At 37.9% G+C, this 23,071-nt stretch overlaps 2 protein-coding genes across 3 annotated transcripts; one reads left to right on the top strand and one right to left on the bottom strand.

The window, feature by feature from the left end:
* Window positions 1-748: 748 nt before the first annotated feature.
* On the bottom strand, window positions 749-1,642 carry LOC125490197. Its single transcript, XM_048628665.1, has one exon. It carries the CDS (start codon window positions 1,640-1,642, stop codon window positions 749-751), a length of 894 nt encoding a protein of 297 aa, XP_048484622.1.
* A 15,119-nt stretch (window positions 1,643-16,761) lies between these two features.
* LOC105384331 lies at window positions 16,762-21,801 on the top strand. Of its 2 annotated transcripts, XR_007267555.1 has the most exons (4): window positions 16,762-16,893; window positions 17,425-18,508; window positions 20,305-21,267; window positions 21,716-21,801. XR_007267555.1 is itself a non-coding variant. In XM_048628793.1 (3 exons), the coding sequence occupies exons 1-2, from the start codon at window positions 16,803-16,805 to the stop codon at window positions 18,498-18,500; spliced, it is 1,167 nt and encodes a 388-aa protein (XP_048484750.1). In that variant the 5' UTR covers window positions 16,762-16,802; the 3' UTR covers window positions 18,501-18,508; window positions 20,305-21,433. The 2 variants fall into 2 exon arrangements, 1 of the variants encoding a protein (XP_048484750.1); XM_048628793.1 differs by lacking the exon at window positions 21,716-21,801 and having other exon boundaries at window positions 20,305-21,433.
* The last annotated feature ends 1,270 nt before the right edge of the window (window positions 21,802-23,071 follow it).

Below are 23,071 nucleotides of genomic sequence, written 5' to 3'. Positions count from 1 at the left end.
AACGCTTAAGGACGATAGAAACCGATCCAAACTATGGATTGAAGGTGACCGATATATACAAATAAATGCGTGTTCATTACCAAGTTTAACAATGAGGCTATCCGCGTCATCAATTTTTGGTTCAACAATATTAACATTAAGAGAGTTACGTGCATAAACTACAACACCACTATTTTGGTTTATGTGGTTCTGCGTGGTGTAAGCAGTGAAATTTGGTAAGACAGGTATATTTTGTAAATGTTGTAGCCAGCATTCAGTTAGAAAAATAAGATCAAAATCTATTTTAGATCTGTTGACGAGCACTGTAAAATCATCGAAATTGCAGTCAATACTGCGAATGTTTTGACAAATTATGTTGATTTTTTTCTCAGGATCAGTGAGATATTGACGGCAACTTTCAACATTATTTACTAAAAATGAGTCACCAACATTGACATTAGTATCAATGTCGACTACAATTTCCTCAAGACTATTGAAGATAAATCCTGAAATGGTGGTCAAAAACATTGGTGGTTGATCTATTGAACATAATAACCCTACATATCATTGACGAGCATGCTGATACCTTAAGCTTTCCAAAAACATTTAAAATTAATGAGATTACAAAGATTATACCAAAATTTAATTGATATAGAGACTTTCTTATAACTATGATATTAAGTAATGGACTAATGTGGAGAATGAGTCCGAACAAATAATCTCTGACCAAGAACAAAAGAGAAATACACAAAAAATACATGTTACCTAGTCAGGCGGATTTCAGTTGAGTGATTTGCGATTCGCTCTGTATCAGTACTGCGCTAGCTTCATCATTCTTTTTTACAAAAATCTTGCCATTGGTAGTCCAGCAATACTTGAACAGCTGAGATTTGACCAGATCACGTGCCAGGAAGAACAGTCGATTTGCAAGAGGCGTCAGGTGGTCAGACACATAAATAGGGGTAGTCTGCTTGAGGCCCATATGAGAAGCATTGAGCTTCACGGACTTGTTGCTCTTGTTATAATTCTTAGCTGCGGTAAGAATGCTCAACTTCGACTCCTTTGTAGTGAGTTCAACTATTAGAGGTTTGACAGTGTCCCGTTTGCCAGGAATTCTATGGATGCCTTTAATTTCCGAAGCAGATACATCAGACTTTATAGTTTTACATAAAGCGATGACAGCAGTGCCAAGCGTAGTCTTGTTTTCGTTTGGTTCCACAGGTACGTTACGGATCTCTAGGACTGACTTCCGGGATTCTCGCTGCAGATGCTCCACTTCGTTTTTTAGAGCCGATATGACTTCATCCTGCACCTTAGTTTTCTGTTCAATATTATTCAATCTTATACACATTTCATCATGTACAGTTGATATAAAGTTCATGGCTTTCTCTAAATCCTGAGTAGTGCTTTTAATTTCACTCAGAGTACTCTCCCACTTCTTATGCTTTCCTTCATCCTCCGATCTCCAAGTTTGAAGCATTTCTAGTATCTCGGTTTTGAACGTCTTGAGTTCGCTGGATATAAGCGTCGAAATGTCATCATCCGCACGCTTACGTTTTTGTCTCGTTAATATGGCTTCCCTACAAGGCGCGTCCTTATCCTTAGTAATTACTAAGTCGGAATCTGACCCGTACTTAGGAGACAGGCACTTAGCTGAAGACATTTTACCAAGTTCACTATTATAGTGGTCGCACCCTGCGCCTTATAGTGACCAGATACACTGACACTCGTACAGATGACACTTGTATGTTAACGAGGTTCACGATATATTGGACAAGTCACTGAATAGAACGATTTTTGCGAGATATTATTTAAAGTTTTACAACGATTCGCAGCAAATAACACGTCCACTCACTTGCGCTGTCCGGGCGGGGGGGGGTTTCCTGTGTTCTTTGACTCTACACAATAAGTAACAATAGCTGTTGCATTTGACTTCAACTCTAAATCAGCTTCTGCTACCTGTTCGGGGGTACTCAACTCTGCTGCAATATCAATCAACAGATTGGATAACAACACTACTCCATACGACTCAACATGAGGTACGAAGATCTGTTTGATTGAGGCTACTGTCTGAGCAGCTACTAAGTTCACGTGATCTTCCTCCCCCCTTGCATCTACGATGCGAAACTCCACTGCTGCGACAAATGCTTCAAAAACTGTTTGCAATAGATCTGTCATCTGTTTGTGAATTGGACGTAGTTACGCAGAAAGGCCTCAATCCACAACTTGGTCAAAATTGAGTTATATACTAGAACATGCTATTTAATGTAGGGTCTACCTGTCAAGAAAACAAACACAGTAAAAAACCAACTACAACATACTTTTTTGATGTGGGGGACCAACCCACATTGTATGAAACACACATTTTTTAGTTTCACATAAAGGACTCAAACTGTTTGAGTCCTTTTAAAGAAACGCATTTCCTATGGAACCATGAAAAATTTAGTTTTTCATAAAAGACTCAAGCGCTCTGAGTCGTTTTAGAGAAATACATATTCATTAAAAAAAGACAATTTGTATTTAGCAGAAAGGACTCAACCCGTCTGAGTCGTTTTAGAGAAATACTTATTCATCGAAAAAAGACAATTTGTATTTAGCAGAAAGGACTCAAACCGTCTTGAGTCGTTTTAGCGAAATACTTATTGATTGAAAGAAGTCAATTTGTATTTAGCAGAAAGGACTCAAACTGTCTGAGTTGTTTCATAGAATATAATTTTTAATAAAACAGTTCAAATTTTATTTGGCAGAAAGGATTCAAACTGTTTTTGTTCCGTCTCTTGGCCACTATTCTGTCACCGCATTTTTCCACCTTCCGTCCCCCCACGAGCCAAGTATCCTGCCACTCCCATTTCAGTTCGGCGACCCGCATACCGACGTTGAACACTTTCCTCTTTTGACGGATCACCACGTTAGGAATACGTCTAAGCGAAATACTTAACATGGCTCGCTCTATAGCTCTTTGTGGAACTCTGATTCGGTGCACAGTTTCGTTGGTCATCGTCCATGTATCGGCACCGTATGTTAGTGTGGGCAAGTCACATTAGCAATTAACAATCCATAAGCAGCGTCGCTCGACTCTCAAACATCTATCAGTACCCGTATCACGAAAATTCGAGCTAACGAATAGAATCGAATGCGAGTGCGACTATTGTCAACTTGACAGCACTTTCGAACACTTTTTACCTTTCGAATGAGTTTCGAAAAGAATGACCACAGAGTACATAATATTATTCTGACAATGACCTATGGAATGATAGCTGTCAAACTTTCGCAAATCTATACACCGCCATTTTGTTGTTGACAGGTTGACAGCACTTTCGAATAGACTATCGAATAGAATGTGCTGCGTTTTTTCCGGATCGCTCTACAGATTCATAAAAGTTACGCCCGATTTGATAAGCGAGCGACGATGCCTAAGGATTGTTAATGGCTAATTTTCGGTGGTGGTAACTCCAAAGGAATGTCACAAGGTGACTTGGTTCTCACACGACTGTCAGACCGGGAACCAAATCGACCACATTTTGATTATTCGAAAATGAAGACATTCACTTCTAGATGTTAGAAATACTTAAGAAGGGTTGCCAAAGTCAAGAGTGATCACCACTTAGTCGATGGAAAAATCTGCTTGACGATAGCGGGAGCTCAGAAGCAGGCCACAAGATCTGCCAAAGATGTCGCTGTAAATAAGCTGCAGGAATCAGAAGTCAGAAGATAACTTAGTATCAAGATCCACAACAAATACCATCAACCTACTAAGTGTGGGCGACGCGCCTCAATCAAAGATAACTGCACTGGCATTAAAGACATGTTTTAAAATAGTTGCGAAGAAATAATAAGGCACAAGGAACACTAAGAAAGGAACATGGCATATGATCAACTCTCCAAGGAAGACTTAACATCGAACTAGACTAAAGAAGCACGAGTTGCGTACGAGTATTTTCTTTGTGAACAAAATATCAAACGTAATTTTAAAAAAGGACCAACGCTGTTAGTTTGATTCTATATCTTGGAGAAAACAAACAGCGGCTGCCATGAAGGATCTATAGAAAGAATCAAATAAACTTTGCAACAAACCCCAGGATATCTCCTTGTTACTATGGAATACCGACTTGTAAGATGGTATGACCACATTGCCGAAGTTTTTAAACATCTAAACCAGTCTGCATCTGAGGAGTTGGATGCAGATTCAATAAACCAGGAGCATCTTGTATATCCAGATCTTGATGTATATCAAGAAGCATAATCGTTATCATTATGATTATAATAAAATCGATAGCAGTCGTCAAGCCTAGTCAGAGACCTTCGGGCGGCTTGAAAACATCTGACAGTCGGGTTGCCCAATTACCCGTCAACTCTGTCAGCACAAGCTTGCTTATGTTGGGGTCCACTGGGGTCCACTAACCCAAACTGGGACAGAGTATTATAAATTTTAATATCCAACCCCAAAGTAAAGTCGAAGTGATACAGACCATACGATCGCTGATAAGTGGATACAGGGAACGACGGATATCCTACGGAGCCATAAAAAGGAGGATAGTTGCAATATACCGAAGATGATGAAGTGAAGTTAGAGTAAAAGAGAATTTTATTTATGTCCAACTTTATCCTTTGAGGTTTGCTTATGTTCATATTGCTTTATCCTGAAAATTATGGGATAAATACGGGTCGTAGACACTTACAAAAAAAGTGGGCTTCCATTTCGTAAAAAAATATATCAAAATCGGTTAAGTTGATCCAGAGTTTTGCTCTTGGGAACACATTTCCGGTTATAATTTTATTCATGCCCAACTTTTTTCTATGAGGTTTGCTTTCAGTCAAAATGCTTTATCCTGAAAATTATGGGATACAAATGGGTCGTAGATACTCACTAAAAACGTAGGCTTCTATTTTGTAAAAAAAATATCAAAATCGGTTAAGTTGATCCAGAGTTTTGCGCTTGAGAATACAGTTTCGGTTAGATTTTTATATAGATGTGAAATGTTGTTTCCGATTACATTTCAATATAAAATATTTAATAATAGGTTTACTTTTGATATATAATTTTTATTTTGTGTAAAAAAGTAATGTCTTGTGTCTACAATATAAATATTTTACTATAATAACCATATTGTTATTAAAAAAAATATTTTATAAAAATAAATATTTGGCTGGATCCTTTCTGCGAAACGTTGAATTTCCCTGCTTGCATAGAAAAAGCAATTTAGGAGAAAGGATCCAAGTGCATATTTTCATTAATAACTCAATAAATATTCGTTATAGCTACACCATGATTTGCAATAGTAAAATAACAATAAATATGCATAATTTAAGATAATTTTCACATATAAGATGCTTTTCATTGCTGAAGAATACCGATTAGAACTTAAAACGTCTATATCTCAGAACTAGGTTTGTGTGGGTTGAGTCCTTTCTGCGTAACTACGTCCAATTTCGAAACCTTGTTCTACAGATTGACAGCCAGCCAGTACATCACCACTGACAGCAGTTTCTGTACCCATCTGCTCGCGCTCTAGCTCTACCTCTACCTTTTCTTTTTCTTCGACTATCTGAGAATGCTGTGACTGAAATTGCCAAAATCCTTGAAAATCATCCTCAGATATCTTTGCGTGATTATTAACAACACTTGTGATGGAACAGAGCTTGTTGTCCTTGCATTCGTTGGTGACTTGGCCGAAAAGTATCCAACCAAGTTTTGTGTTTTGGGCCAATGGGGTACCCGGAGGGCCCCTGATTAAACCATCGACTATAATTTGGCCACAAACCTCTGCCCCTAACAACAAGTCAATCTTGCTGGGGGTTGCGAATGTAGGATCTGCTAACTTTACCTGAAATAACTCTGACCACCATTGAAGCTTCACTTGTTGATCAGGAATAGAACTTGTAAGTTCTCTCAAAACGTGTGCCTTGACCTTAACTATACAAACAGGGTCGTGTAGTGATTGAATTTGTATTTCTACGACATACTTAGAAGCACATGAAGGCTTCTTGTCACTACCGACACCTGAGACAACACATTTGTGGGGCACTCTTTGTAACCGCAGGCGCTGCACGGCAGCTTCGGTTATGAAAGAGGCTTGGGAACCCTGATCTAACAGACTGCGAAGCACTTTGTTTCCTGCTGAAGACTCGACCTGCACTAAAGCAGTAGCTAGGAGAACCTGACTCTGCATACTAGTGGAACAGGAAACAACCTTATTTGATTCACCTGGGACAGTTGGTGAATTGAAGGGCGTAACTCCTTCCTCGACTTTGTTCCCGGACAACCTTACGGGAATTTTTTGTGTATGTAAGAGAGAATGGTGCTTTTTGTGACACACTCGGCATCGTGTGATCACCCTACAAAGGTACACGGTGTGGTTCGGTGCTAGACAATTGAAACAAAGCTTGCTGCTTCGGACAAACTCACGCCGCGTCTCTACATCCTCCTTACCAAAACTTTTACAATTAGCAATTTTGTGGGCATCTGAACAATATTTACAGGTTACTGAAGAACTTTCAGTTGTGTGCAGTGACTTTATATGATTACTGTGATTGGGCTGAGTTACCTTTACATTACCTTTACCATCTAAAAACTCTAGAGATCTAAATCGTTGCTCAAGAAACTCTTTGAAATTAACTAACTCTGGGAGTTCTGATGATGAATCGCTGGTCCTAGCTTCCCATAACTTTCTCGACTCTGGATCCAGTTTTAAAGAGATTACATAGATTACAATTATGTCCCACGACTTCATATCAACACCTAAACTAGACAGTGCATGAAGACATTCATTTGTTGTATCTAGCAACTCCTTGATTGCACCAGCCGATTCACCTTGAAGAGGTTTCTGACTAAACATCCTTTTAAGTACACAATTTGTCAAATATTTTTTATTATTGTACCGCGACTCTAATTGTTTCCAACAAACTTCAAAGTTGTCTCTACTTATAGGGATGTGTCTGACTAACTGCTCCGCTTCACCTACAAGGTAGCCCTTTAAGTAGTGTAGTTTCTGAACTTCGTCTAAGGGATCGTTTGTTCGGATTAACGAGTCAAAGAGATCTCTGAAGGTAACCCACTCATCATATTTGCCAGAAAAGGTTGGTAGGTATGGATATCTTAGGCAATCTTATGTTACTACTACTATCGCTCTGCTTCCCCGACCCCGAAGGCGCAGGTGTCTGAATCAACCTTTGCAATCTACTCAACTCTCCCTTTAACTCAGACTTATATTCGATATAAATCTCTTCAGTTGATTCATACACATTGCCTTTCATATAAGTAGACGCATCTAACATTTTAGCATCTACCTCGGTTATCATTTGCCTATGCGTATTATAGAACAATGTCCAATCTTTTTCTAAGTTATCCAACCTAGCCTCTACATAAGCCGCAGTACGCCGCTCTTTGGGCGCCTTTTTATAGTTGACTCTACTTCTTGAAATATTATTCTGAGTGTCAGTTTGAGTTTTAATGTAAGTTTCCATTTTGAAATTACAATAGTCTATGCCAAATCGATGATTAAATTTTGAAAAGTTTGTTTATGTTCGAATCCAAATGTCAATGTCAAACTGAAATAACAAACTCTTGACAAGTCAACAATGTAAACAAAGCGAAAATATGTAAACAAAGAAGTCCATAGACTAAAGGGTAAATTTTCTAAGTTTTTTCTTGTCTTGACTTTAAGGTTCCAAATTGTCTGACTCTCTAGAATATACCATTCACCCGATCGGCCTCCACTCAGAACAATGAAATTAATGTACTCACTCACTGCACAAGACACTAAACCTGTCTTGCCCGTCGACTGTCCCGCCACCACAAACTTTTTAGCCGACGATAGCTTTATTACCAGCACCATAGGTAGCTTTATCCGGCTCGCAGGACCATGAAAAATCCCAAGATTGTCCGGCGGTATAGAAACAACGGTGTCCCAGTTATGAATGAATCATATATTTCATTGACACAGCTTATTAGAAACCTGACTATTCCAAATATGAATTACACCCTCTGTAGAGGTTTATGGCCCTAAATATGCCATAGATATGCTACTAAATAGATAACACAGACGATAGATATCAATACCAATTAGTTACAAATAAGCCTAATAGAGGTCGTTGCCAGAGCCTCTGACAGCGATTGAACAATTATGAATTCAAGATAAATTATAGTGCCACAATCTTATCTGTTCCGGTGGTCAAAATGTGCAACAACGAGACGTCATTGTCAAACGTCATTTCATACTCTGTGCGTTATTTGAGTTGTCAATTTCTGCGAATAAGCTGACGCTACGTTATTTAATTTGTTTTGTGATTTTCTGGGTGAAATACTGCCAAAAACGCTGTAATGTGATGCAAGAAAAGTAGTACTATATATATTGGCTTTATGCAGGAAGAATAACGTATTCAGGCGCCTTTAATTCCGTTTGAAAAATTGGAAGAACGAGTTGCAGCGGCTACAGGTTAGTGTTGCCAAATATGACGAATAATTTTACCCAATTATACTCCATGTAATTTTATGAAATATTTTCCCGAGTGGCCCGTGCCCCAGCAGTGGGGACGGGATGGGTCGTGGTACTCGTGATGAAAAGTATATAATCTTTATTTTTCTTTGGTTACAGGTGTGAGGACGTGACATGATACTTTAAATCTTAGGCAATATACCAAGAAGAATTTCGCGCACCTGCAGCGATTTTAGACGAAATAATGATGATTTATGACATGTCATTGTTTTCCCAACTTATCAAGAGTTGGCTGAAAGAAATTGCTTTTTAGCAATTAGCCTTTGGAAGGAGACCCGTGCCCCAGCAGTGGGGACGTGATGGGTCGAGATGATGATGATGATGATGATGAATTAGCCTTTGCACACTGTCTGAATTTCTTTTAATTGTATGCTTTTGTTTCTTGTTACTTTAGAAAATGTAAAATAAAGTGTTCAAAAATAATACTTAATTAATAGTTTTTTTAAGTCTATCTATCTCGTTATTCTCACGACCCACATATATTACCTATACCATTGTAATCTAGATTTAATCTAAATTATTTATATTTATTTTATTTTATTTAATCTCCTATATCAGAAGCAGAACATAATCAGAACTAATTTTATTTCTTTTCGCCGTGGACAAATTTTCCATACAACACATGTCGTTTGATATTATTATATCCACTTTCATTTACTATCGACCCTATATTTTGATTTATCTATACTTACGAATGTATTAAATTTTGCCTATTTCTGGTTTAAAATTATAACAATAGGTAATAGCAGAAATGCATTGTCGTTTAAACCAGAAATAGGCAAAATTTAATAGATGGCATCACTGGATTCCATGACAGCGACGTCGCCACCGGAACAGATAAGATTGTGGCACTATATACGAAACTGCGAGGAGAAATGTGTCAAAATGAAATTATGGTGTTCTCAGAATAATATCGGTTACACACATGTTTCAAATAAAAATCACTTTTGGCAGTTTGGCACGCCTTTCGATACCGTACAAGAAGGCCAAGGGATCAATAATATCGTGATAACATCACATTATCATCGCAACGTGGTCGTTAATAATAGTTTCAAATCTTAGTCGTAAAAAGTATAACGACCCCATAAGCATTTTACGGTTTAAGCTTAAAAGTCGAAAAAAATATGAGTGTCTGTTTTGATCATCTACAGATATTAATAATGTACCTCTAGCCTCTGATTATTTACTACAGAAACTAGATGATCTATTCTTGGACCTACATAACAGTAGGCATATCACAAGTTCTACTCGTATCAACTTAAGTCGCTAGCGTAATTCGATATTCTATAGCAATGAGGCGTTTGTTAAAAAAAAAAAAAAGTTCCTTTTTGGAGAAATAGATGGCGTTGTCTGGGGTTGTACCAACTTTCAAACCCTCAGAACACACTCAGATCACAATATGTTATTCTGTGAGGCTAACGAAATGTGAAAGTGACGTAGGTAGGTCTACGTTCTGGTCTATTGTAGTATTATTTTCTCTATGATGTCGATGTCACTGTTGCTTCAGCGTTCAGTGCGATTGTGCGTACAGCCGTTCTTTTCAAGTTTTCTCAGTTTCCTTGTGTTTCTCCTGTATTAATTGAGTTGTAGTTGAGCTATCTGCTCCTCCTCCCTTGATACTGTAGAGTTAGTGCACTTGAGATAGTGACTCTTGTGATAGTGACTGCTATACTGTAATAATGCCTAAGAACTATGGATCATGGTCCCTTGCCAATCTGAAGATAGAGTTACGAAAACGGAATGCCAAACTAACTGGACGGAAAGCCGTCTTGGTTCAGAGGTAAGTATTTCTTTGGGATCTTATTTAGGATCATACAATAAATAAAATAGAAAATCAGTTCTCGCACGCAGCACCCGTTCAAACGGCGCGCATAGAGAAAAGAACACTACGTGACGGCGCGGGTAGAACTATTCACAGAATACTTAGCACTATCCCAAGCCACATGCAGTCTGAGCCTCGGAAGGATGGCTCGCGCTACCACCCGAAATTTAATCACAACTAGTGAGTTCTTATTCTGAGTTTAGTACTCTTTGCTCTCTATGTATTTTTTGACAGTTGGTACACTGCGTTTTCACGCCATCTATCGGCTTACCCAAAAGCTCAACTGACAGCTGTCAAGGAAAACGGCTCATTTGTATAACATATTGATCAGCGCCCCTGTCGGTAGCGTTAGAAACTAAAACGCATACAAATTCGAGGGACTTTCGACTTAAGTCGACAACACTGGTGATCGGGATACTGAGCGCCTATCTGAGCTTTTGCAACATTCAGGCTTGCTGCTCCAATTTACACTAGGGGCTAGGCTAGCTGAGGCTTAGGGGGATATGTACATATTTTGTACAAAGGATCCACTAGAAATTCCTACTTCTACCTACTAGAATTGGTCCGCATGAATTCCCTGGTTAGACATGTTAGACTAATTTTATAAAGGCGAAAGTATGTAAGTGTGTATGTTTGTTACTTATTCACATCAAAACGGCTGAACCGATTTTAATGAAATGAAGTTAGTTGACACCTTGGATTAACACATAGGCTACTTTTTATCCCGGAATTCCTACGGGACAACGTTCTAGGGTGAAGCGAAGCTCGCGGTAACAGCTAGATCAGACAGCTACATCCATTGTATACGCTAACGCCCTCTAATGTCTTTACTTTTTATTAATTAACTAGCTATTGCCGCGAGTTTCACTTCGCCTTAAAAAAGTTTTCCCGTGAGAATTTCGGAATAAAAAGTAGCCTATGTTCTTTCTCAGGGTCTAGAACTCTAGACCATATCTATAAATGAAATTTGGTATACAAATTTCATTCAAACCCGTTCAGTAGGCGTGAAAGAGTAACAGACAGACAGACACAGTTAATTTCGCATTTATAATATTAGTTAGGATAAGGATTAGGATTTAGGATATTCTGGGTTACCTGTAAGAGATCACTCTTAGCGATAAGGCCCTATTGTTCATGTTTATAAGTTATTTTTTGTTTTATATTGTGGTGACCAATAAAGTCATACTATTCTTTAAGCATGCCCGCTTGTTCACTACAAACACACACGCACACACCATAAGTTGCACACGGATAAATGTGAAACCGGGCCGGCATTGATTTTCGCGATACTTATAGAGAGTTTGATACGTAATCTACCGTTTCTATATACACAGAGTAAATAATCTTTTTTTCTTCTACTTTTAAGAGCTCTTCTCAGTGTAGTATAGTTGCCACCATGTCGGTCTGTCAGAGGACTCAGAAACCAGTCCTTTCATCTCTTATCTTTGCAAATTAATTCATTAAAAATATGCGCATTTCTCATAACTTCCTGAATACGCTTACAGAATAATAATTTTGTTATGAGATACTACATAATAATATTAATTTGTAAACGACAGAGAAAACTTGGCACTTTGATGAACTCATGGTGTCTTGTAGCAAATACTGATACTGAGACCTATTAAGCATTAATTTTGACTTCATAAACAAACACAAAAGCTTTTTAAAGCTCAACTTACATAAATATATAATATACTAAACATTTTACAAGCCCACAGACTTCGCTGGCTAGGCCATCTCCAGAGAATGGGAGAAGATCGTAGCGCAAAAAGAGCCTACATGGGCCGTCCGACGGGGCGCCGACCGGTGGGCCGGCCCAGGTACCGCTGGAGTGACGCGGTGGAGGCGGACCTGCGCGAGCTACAAGTCGTTGACTGGCGGGAGACTGCACTGGACCGTCAGAAGTGGCGATCTCTTGTATCGGAGGCCAAGACTCACTTTGGGTCGCTGAGCCAGCGGAGTAAGTAAGTAAACATTTTACAAATGAACGCATTATTTATCTTAACTCATTAACCCTTTCAACGTAAAGAAAGTGTGTTACTGAAAGGGTAAGAGAATCCTATGGGCATTATAGCAAGATTAACGAGAAAGGACCATTAAGCCTTTTCGACAGCTTTTCTTCCAACTTACTTCCCTAATTGAATAGCCCATTTGTGTAAGTACTTGAAAAGTGGTACGGAAGAGACTTCTTCCTAATTAAATAAACCATTCGCAAAGGTCGCAGCTCAATGTGGTATTGCGTTCACATCAGCCCCCGTGGCATGGCGGCTTTATCTACGGTAGACGTCATTGCGATTTTATTGAAACATGGCGATGTGATTAATTTTATTGAACGTTTATTAGACGAGTTTATCTATGTAGGTTACCTAAATTAGTCTGAGCACGAAATCTGCATATAAATCAATTGTATAGAATAGCACTTTCTGAAGAATTTTTGATTACAAACAGTTCATAACTATTATTAAGAAACTGGAGCCAGTGAAGATCAAGTTAGGCAATTAACCGTATGTTCAAATTTTGTATGCAATTTTGGAGTTAGCCGAGAGTTAATTGTTGACTCTCGAACTCACACACACAAGCATCTAGGTCGGTCTAAGAAACATAATCAGTACAACTAACTTACTGGAATACTATAAAGTTCAAGACATATGAGTCTTGGGTGGAGGCACACGTTGCGGTTTTGTAATATGGAGTATAAGACGAAGGTCTACCGCAGAATTAGGTGAAAGTGAAAATCAGAAGTTACAAATTAGTGTTTTACTAGTAGTTGGAAAATAATGTATCCAGCAAGAAGAGTTTTTTTTTAAATCTTTGTACCTATCGTGTTTTTTGCCCCGGAAGACCGTAGAGGCTGAAGAATAACGTTACTACTATTACTCTTTAATACGACTTGCTATTGGCAAGTTAAATGGATAAACCTACTATAGATATACTTAACTTCACTGTGTTGAGCACAAACACTACTGCTGGACCAGGACGGTTACTCTATACTGACAAAAAACTAAAGAACGAGAGCTGTGCAATCGGCAAGTTTAATAGCCGATGGTCCCGGGTTCGATTCCCGGCTGGGGCAGATATTTGTTTAAACACAGATATTTGTTCTCGGGTCTTGGTTGTTGATATTTATATTTAGTATCTATCTATCTATGTATTTGTGTAAATATATCAGCTGTCCGACACCCATAACACAGGTTCGGCCTAGCTTGGGGTCGGATGGCCGTGTGTGAGATGTCCCCACATATTATTATTATAATACGATATAACATAGAATGGTGGTTCGAGCAGCAGCGCTCCGTAACTTAGTTTTTCCTCATAGACATAGAGCGACCCCATAGGGCTTATCACCGTGGTGAAAGGATCAGTCAGATTATTTTGTCAGTTGCTGACTTTCCACTTTTTCACAGATTTTTGTACATTCATTTATCTTGTTTATTTTTCCCCATACATAGGTAAATATCTAACTGCGGCTCTGGTGTTGTCCTGAAAAACGGTTAAAATCGGGTGTATAAATGAGTAAAAATCATATTATATTTTTTACCTTCTTATTAATTTACCCTTTTCTTGTATAGTTTCCTCTCCTCCGAGGTAGTCTGGAAGAAATTACTCTTGGTAATAAGGCCGCCATTTGTACCGTCTATGTTGTACATTTCCTTGTGTAATTTATGTTTGTGTGTGCAATAAAGAATTATCTATCTATCTAATTATATTAACATACGTAATTATATTTATTCACAATCTACTACACGTTTTTCTTCTTTTTCTCATCTCATCCATGATCTGACTACCGAAGCGTAGTCCAATAAATATATGCGTATCTTAGATTAACGATATACAAACTAGATGGAGTGCCAGCGCAAAAGAAATGTCTCAACAAAATAACACCTCACTTTTACCAAGGAACTCTTATTTTGAATTAGTATTGTTAGAACATGTGTGACTTTATTTATTGGTACAATTAGTTTTCATTAGGATTAACCTAAAACGGTTTGACAGTAAACAAAATTCGATCAGCAGGTCTAGTACAGGTTTGATAGTTTGTTAAAAGTTTACGTTTTCTCGCATACTAAGTGGCGCCTCTAATGGAAACTATCATAAAACTATTGACAGATAATGTATGCAGATGACAGGAAAAATCGTTAACTTTTTTCGTTTTCATAAATAGCAAAACCCGGTTTTTATTTTATTTTGTTTGTGACACACAATTTTATTCTTAAATTATTAATCTAAGATCTATGCACCATCTACGATAGAGGTTTTTCTTCTTTTTTCTCATCTCATCTCTCTGACTACTGAAGCGTAGTCCAATAAATATATGCGTATACCAACTTTGTATAGTGGTATTCCCAGTAATGCTGCAGGTCGGGCAGACGTCTATTGTGTAGAGTGGTAAATAGCTATTACTAGAAAGTCTAGAAACACACAGACGCTAATGAATTTTTCTCCCGTCTTCTGTAAAAAGTTCAATTGTAGCGCCGCCTGGTATTTCACATTGGATAAACAAGTACAATTTAAACATGGTTCTTATTATTGGTATTTTTTTAGATACCTACAAAATGAATTCAAAGAATTTCATGTAAGTACCTACTTAGTCGCGTGGCTGATTTGAAATTTTATTAAACTATCTAAATCTTGCAAAAGAAAGAGTTGTTTTATTACTGTACAATCAAAAGAATTCATTATGAGAATACGAGTAATATTCAATTATTATAATAATTTTCATTGCATAAGTTTATACAGATATCATTTTTAAATTACCCGTAAAAAATATGATCAATTATTCATTAAAAAATACGACATGAAAAAAGCTTTCATAAAACGTATTTTGATTTTGACGACGCCACAGTAAAGCTGCAGGCCACAGCTAGAAAAAATTACATAACAGTATAAATAGTCTTTGGGAAAAGGGTCCAAGGAAAGGGGCTGAGTGGCGAGATTTAATCTTTGCCCCGTACACTGCCAGCCTCTTTTTCAGGGTTCACCCGAAGTGTGAATCAGTCGTGGCGCTATTTATTTGTACACTCCGACTTCACAGTCATATCGTCTCTAGGTCTCTACACACAAGGTATCAAACATTTTGGCAAGCCTCAAGGCTTTTTATATTTACTGATTTTGAAGAAGATCCCATACATCTTTATCGTACGTATACCCATGCATGGCCTTAAATATATGACAGTGAGAAAAACATATAATTAAAAAGGTCATTGAGGGTTCCGTACAAATATGTGTGAAGCTACATAATTATAATGTAAGATCTCTTAAGATAACGCTCCTCTTTCTTAAATCTTCCAAGTTTGACGTTAACTTTTATTATAGGTATGGTTTATTATTAAATCCAACTCCAAACGCATATTAACCTTTTCACTTCTTTTACATAATAAGGTACTCTAATTTGGGAATTACCCTGACTATTTTAGTCCATCGGTGAAACTCATATAAAGTAGTTTTATAATTTATATGGCCATTGATGGCCTATGGCAGCGGCGGGCAAGAAATACAAATTCATTCAAGATATTATTAAAATGACGTTGGTACCTATCTATAACAAATCCACCTCACTATACTTAATGGATATTATGGTAAAATAAAAAAAATAGGAATTTAATGAAATAGATAGATAGATAGATAGAATATTCTTTATTTGTACACACACACATAAAATAAACTTACAAAACTTAAATACTAACAAATATGTACAAAGAAGGCGGTCTTATCGCTTAAAGCGATTTTTTCAAGACAACCATAGGGTGGAAGGATATTTTGTTTATAGAGGGGTCAAGTGTACTAAAGAATACTAAAGGAAAAATTAAAATAATGATTTAGTTATTATATTATAAGTCCCTACAAACTAAATCTATAAACTTACATGTAATTATACTTATATACCTAAAAAAAGGATATATATTTTATAATAGCTAGGTACCAACTATCTAGTCCTACGTATGACGTCACAAACTATCCCAAATTAAATACGAATTAACATGGGAAATTGTTATTTCCAGATATCAAAATTTCTCTGGCAACGGGATTTATGTTAACGTGCTTCTACATAATTTAAGCATTTTGCGCGTGCTTCGTTAATGTATAATTTTAATATGGAACTATTACAAGTACCTACCTATACAAATTCGACTATATCTATAACATAATAACGTAACTTTGAGATCTGAAGAATGTATAACAACATTGAAGGTAAGAATGATTGGGTTTGGGTTGGGGGCGCGTTGCTCATAGCGTTTAAAATTAATTATACCTGTTGTTGTCTCGTCCTCGATGATGAACTATTTCACTAAGGTAGTATATTTCCCGGTTACCTGAGGGCGTCACATACGTTTAAATCTTAATCTAAAAAAAAAAACCAATTTTGTACCAACATGAACGCTCCCAAATGTAGCTCCCCGCTCTATTATCTATGGTCTTCATTCATTTCTTATGTCACTTGAGGCGTCACTATCGCTCCCGTTATAAAATTAATTTAGTGTTTTTTACAGTGAAAAATCATCAAAATCATGGGAAAACGCAAAAGAAAAGACGATTTGGAAAAGCAGTTACGAAAACTGAGAAGGAAAATTGATAAATTAGAGGATAAAACATCGAAAGGTTAGTCATGGGCGTGGTTACCATTATTTTATTCTTTTAGGCGTATTTCTTCTCCTACGGAATAACAAATACATAGTTTTCTAAACAATAATGACTTTAATAGTTGTTGCTATACTTATGGAGTATCGAACAAGTTATTATTTCATTGTTGTAAAACGTAAAAACCAAGCATCATGGCCGCAGGCGCAGCCATATTTTTTCTTGGTCCGCCCGCCTTCTATACAATAATTTGCACCATTGTACATATATCTGTTGTTGCTATACTAAACCAGTTTTGAGTATCGGACAAAAGTAGATATACTGTACTTCCTACTTCTCAGCAAATCACACAATCAGTAAACAAGCTTGTGTAGTTGTTGCTATACTGTAGAGTATCGAACAACAAACTGAAAAACATCGTTTTTCCCTCGATAATTGAGCAATCACATGCTATTCCTGACCTGTCAATACCTACCCCTAGACAACATAATTCTATATTGTTTATGTACCTACATTTAGGTACTAATACTTATTTCTTGTTTTTGGGTACAGGACCCTCAAGAAAACGATCAAGGTTAAGAAGCCGATCTACAAGTGTCATCAGATCTACAAGTGTTAGCCGATCCCCAAGTGCATGTATGTCTCCAAGAGGCGTACGTAGCCGCTCACGTTCACCCAGTTTATACGAGGTGTCCCCAAGAAGTCGATCACAAAGTGCCCACAGAACGGACCAACCAACAGTCATGATTAATAATGACCCACCAACGGTCATGGCTCCGGATGACCTGCCAACCGCCCCTTCAGGGACATGTTCACCACCACCACCACCACCACCTAATGCAGATACACAAAATGATGAAAGTAATGGTATAGATCACGATATATTAATGGCTATGGGCACGGTGGAAGAGGAAGTAGCGGTTGGACCTGCTATTCATCCTGAGATAGCTCAGAGGTGGACACCTATCCTCACTAAAGGTCTGAAAAAAGAGGAAAAAGTGTCAATAATTAAGAATTATGCTGCATTTAGCAACGTGCCAGCAATGATACCACCAAAACTTAACGCGGAGCTGGTACATGCCTTGACAGATCCTCCGAAAAACAGAGATTCTATTATAGAATCACGGCAAAAGAATATTTCAGCTGCATTAGCAGCTGTTGGCTGTGGCCTACAGTGTTTCTTAACAAAAGGAGACAAAGTAGAAGGAATCAAAAATATTAATGAAGCTGCTAAACTATTATGCGACATTATGTATACTGAAACAGTTGGCAGAAGAAAACTTATCCAAAGTGTGGTTAACAAAGAAATGAAAGATTCATTACAGGGGAGTCCAGATGAATTTCTTTTTGGCAATGGTCTCACAGAAAGAATCAGAACAACAAAGGCGGTGCAGAAATCTGCGCAGGACTTAACAAGAACTAATCAACCATCCCGGCAAAATATTCAAAATCAGAAGCCTTTAAACTCGCGGGCCCCTCCTCAGCACAAACGCAAGAGCAACGAGTACAAAGAATACCATGTGAGAGGGGGGAAGAAGATGAACCAGCCTCCACAAGCCAAGAAACCGAGACCACCACTGCAACAACGGCGCTACCCCACTCAGAACAATCAATCAGGACGCAAGTAAACAACCAGGTGGGCAGATTACCCTTTTTTATTGATACATGGCAATCCATTACGGATGATCCCATTATCTTATCTTGGGTATCGGGATATTCTTTGGATTTCTTCAGAAATCCCGTCCAAAATATAGTTCCTCTTAACAACAACTTTACTCAGGCTGAAATGACTCTTATGAAAAAGGAAGTTCAGGACTTACTCAGCATGCAGGCCATTGAAATCTGCACACCAGCAGATATTCAATTTTGCTCACCAATCTTCTTAATACAGAAATCGAATGGAGAGTATCGCTTCATTCTCAACCTTAAGAAACTGAACCAGTTCATGTTACCAGATCATTTTAAACTAGAGGATTACCGCACAGTATGTAAATTAATACAAAAAGATAACTTCATATCAACTATTGATTTAAGAAACGCATATTATATGGTTAACATACATAGCTGCTCCAGAAAATACCTTCGTTTTATCTTTGAGGGTAAATTATACCAATTTAAAGTCCTACCTTTTGGTCTATGTACAGCGCCCTATGTATTCACAAAAATTTTCAAACCAATACTTAGTTTTCTCAGACAAAGAGGTATAAGACTGGTTCAGTATCTCGATGATACCTGTGTTATCGCTAGTTCATATTCAGAATGTCAGGATCAAGTTAATTATATACTAAAATTATTTGAGAATCTAGGTTTCCTAGTAAACTACAAAAAATGTAGTATTATACCTAAACAAGAGTGCAAATTCTTAGGTCTTATCTTTAATACTAAAAGTATGAACATTTCTATTGACCAAGAAAAAAGACACAAATGCTTAGACTTGCTTTCAAAACTGAAAGGCAAATTCTCAATTAGATTTCTAGCTCAAGTACTAGGCACCCTAGTTTCAGTATGCCCTGCTATTAAGTATGGAATGCTGTATACCAAACAGTTAGAAAGACTAAAATATTTATCATTGTTATCTAATAACGATAATTTTGAAACTATAATATCTCTACCAGATGTTTGCCAGGATGACATTGACTGGTGGCTTACAAATCTAAAGTCAGCTACAAATCCATTAAGAAAAAATAATTATTGCTTGGAGATAGAGACAGATGCATCTCTAAAGGGATGGGGTGCCAGTTGTGGTAGTGAAACGGCCAGTGGGTCATGGACCGAAGAAGAGGCAAAACTCCATATTAACACATTAGAACTTCATGCAGCCTTTTTGGGTTTAAAAAGCTTTGCAAAAAACTTATATGATTGTGAGATATTGTTAAGAATTGATAACACCACTGCCATTTCCTACATAAATCGTTTAGGTGGAGTTCAGCACCCTCATTTACATAATGTTGCCAAATCAATATGGCAGTGGTGTGAGGAACACAATATATGGATTTTTGCTTCTTACATTAATACTAAAGATAATGTGGTCGCAGATTTTCAATCACGCAAAGATATAGGTCATACGGAGTGGGAGCTTGGCAATAACTATTTTAAGTCAATTGTTAATATCTTTGGCAGGCCGGACATAGACCTCTTTGCCTCACGAACAAATGCAAAATGCGAAAAGTATGTTTCATGGCACCCTGATCCTGATGCTTTCAAAGTCGATGCATTTACGTTTCCCTGGTCCAATATGTTCTTCTACGCCTTCCCCCCTTTTTCAATGATTTCAAAATGTATTGAGAAAGTTATAGTAGATAAAGGTGTAGGTATTATGGTTGTACCAGACTGGCCTACCCAGCCATGGTACCCTATGTTTAAAAACCTGTTAGCAAAAGAACCAATGTTATTTAAACCTAATAAAGATCTACTTACTCTTTGTAATTCCAGGACAATCCATCCACTACATGGGAGCCTAACATTGATGGCAGGACTGCTCTCCGGTGCAGTTTTTTAGCATCAGGATTAAGTGAGGAAGCGGTGAATGTTATGATTTGCTCAATTTCTGAAAACACACTGAAACAATATTCACCTTGCATAAAAGATTGGATTACATACTGCCATACAAATCAGATAAGTACAATAAAGGCTAATATTCCAGAAATCATAAAATATTTTACAAAAAAGTTCAACGAAGGCATGTCCTATGGAAGTTTGAACTCTTTGAGATCAGCCCTGTCACTCTTTTTAGGCTCTCATATTGGAACAGACCATAACATTAAGAGACTATTCAAAGGTTTCTTTAGACTTCGACCATGTGCCCCTAAATATGATTATACATGGAATGTTTCAGAGGTCCTAGAGTATATAGAAAATGTGTATGCATCATGTGATAACTTAGAAATGTGTTCAAAAAAGACTGTTACTCTTTTAGTTTTAGCTACGGGTCATAGGGCCCAAACCATTTGTGCCATTGATATAGACTTAATTAAGATAGAGTCTAATGTTGTTCACATTAAAGTAGCAAAGTTAGTTAAAACTTCAGCACCTAATAGGTTACAACCTTTCATTAGGTTACCCTTTTTTAATGATAGGCCGTTTATTTGCCCTGCTCGTGCTGTAATTGATTATTTGAATATGACTAAAAGTATTAGGAAAGATTGTAAGAATCTATTTTTATCTTACAGAAAACCTTACAAACCTGTTACTGTCAGTACAATCAGCCGCTGGATCAAGACTGTGCTACAAGAAAGTGGCATAGACATAAATACCTTCTCTGCGCACAGCACGCGTCACGCGTCAACATCTACAGCACTAAAGAGAGGAGTCTCGATTGACGAGATCAGGAGAACGGCTGGTTGGACTGATAGTTCTAGTTGTTTCGCAAGGTTTTATAACCGTCCTGTAAGGAACGTAAGTTTTGCAGAAGCTGTATTTTCTTAATTATTATTTTGTTTAAGAAATTTGTTATTGGTTAAGGTATTATTGATAAACCTAACTAATAAATAATCTGATTTTACAACAGTCTTTAAACATCTACCTTAGTGAAATAGTTCATCATCGAGGACGAGACAACAACAGGTATAATTGAACAATCAAACTAGCTTACCTGTAAGCGCTGTTCGATTGAAATTATTCCTGTTGTTGTCTCGTCCGAAGATGATGAGTCCCACCCACCCGAGGTTAGCTAATGATGAATAGCAACACCCAGGTAGTTGTAACAATCAGATAATAATGGGGCTGTTAACTAAATGAAGACCATAGATAATAGAGCGGGGAGCTACATTTGGGAGCGTTCATGTTGGTACAAAATTGGTTTTTTTTTTTTAGATTAAGATTTAAACGTATGTGACGCCCTCAGGTAACCGGGAAATATACTACCTTAGTGAAATAGTTCATCATCTTCGGACGAGACAACAACAGGAATAATTTCAATCGAACAGCGCTTACAGGTAAGCTAGTTTAATTGTTCAATTATATGTAGGATAAAAAGTATGGGCTATCCATACAAACATACATGCTATGGTACAGCTTGCATCATCATTTCCCCCGATACTTAAAAACAGAGAAAACTTTATAAATTTATGGTAACAGTAGGTACATACTTATTAGTGAAATAGGGATTAGTTAAATAAATATAAGGCCAAATTGCCAACGGCGTTTGGCCAAAGTATCATTTCGCCAAAACCATAGACTTAGTATATACTAGCGTATAGACGAACTGACAGCTCGATAAAATGTGACCAATTTTGATTTTTCAGTGTGTGCATTAGCTAGTGATGTACCTTTCTTTACTTTGGAGGACCATCGATAAGTTATTAAAGTTCGATGTTCGACCCTTGGAGAGAGTTGTTCCATAGACTGTTGTTGTCCAGATTATAATTTTGACATAGTGTAAAAAAAATGCATAAATAAAATTAAAAACACTTTTTTCATCGCTCCTTATTTTATTGACTTTTAAACAGAACAATCTTAGATATATCATCTGTCTGACCCATATTACTGGCTTTGCCTCGGATGGCCGTGTTTGAGATGTTGTTGTTGTTCCTATGGCACCCCAGAGGTGCAGAGGGTCTCCACTAACGTCCGCCACTTCCGCCTATCTTCGGCTGTACTTTTGGCCTCGCTCCAGCTTAGTCCAGCGGCTCGCAGCTCGTTTTCGACGCTTCGGCGCCATGTCTGGACAGGGCGTCCACGGGAGCGCTTGCCATTTGGTGGCCTCCAGTCAAAAGCTACGTTTGCGGCATTCGTAGCTCCTCTTCGTACAGTGTGCCCAATCCATCTCCACTTTCGCTTCGCAATTTCCTTGCCGATGGGAGATTGTCGGCACAGCTTCCACAGATCTTCGTTACGTATTGTCTTCGGCCAGAAAACGCGCAGGATCGATCTTAGGGACTTATTGACGAACACTTGCAGTTTGTTCGTCAGCCCTTTCGTCACTCTCCACGTTTCGCAACCAAAGAGCAATACGGACTTCACGATGGAGTCGAAGAGGGAGATTTTTATCCGCCTTGTGAGCACATTCGAGTCCCAAACAGGTTTGAGCTGGGCAAACGCAGCCTTCGCCTTCTTGATCCTGCTCTCTATATCCTCATCTGCTCCTCCCTGACGGGTGACCGTGCTTCCGAGGTAAGTGAATGTATCGACCGAGTCCAAGCGTTGGTTATCGAGTATTAAGGCGTCCGAGGTTTTAGCCTTGATACGCATATCGACTGTT

This window comes from Plutella xylostella, chromosome 21 (assembly GCF_932276165.1).
Source record: "Plutella xylostella chromosome 21, ilPluXylo3.1, whole genome shotgun sequence".
Classification (NCBI taxonomy): Eukaryota; Metazoa; Arthropoda; class Insecta; order Lepidoptera; family Plutellidae; genus Plutella; species Plutella xylostella.
The sequence above is the reverse complement of the archived record's forward strand: the minus strand, read 5'-3'. Positions and strand labels throughout refer to the sequence as shown.

Excerpts from the sequence above, each read along its gene's own strand:
- LOC125490197 (XM_048628665.1), bottom strand. The coding sequence starts at position 1,642 with ATGTCTTCAGCTAAGTGCCTGTCTCCTAAGTACGGGTCAGATTCCGAC.
- LOC105384331 (XM_048628793.1), top strand. The coding sequence starts at position 16,803 with ATGGGAAAACGCAAAAGAAAAGACGATTTGGAAAAGCAGTTACGAAAA. Across the intron at positions 16,894-17,424 it reads AGAGGATAAAACATCGAAAG|GACCCTCAAGAAAACGATCA; the intron begins GTTAGTCATGGG and ends TTTTGGGTACAG.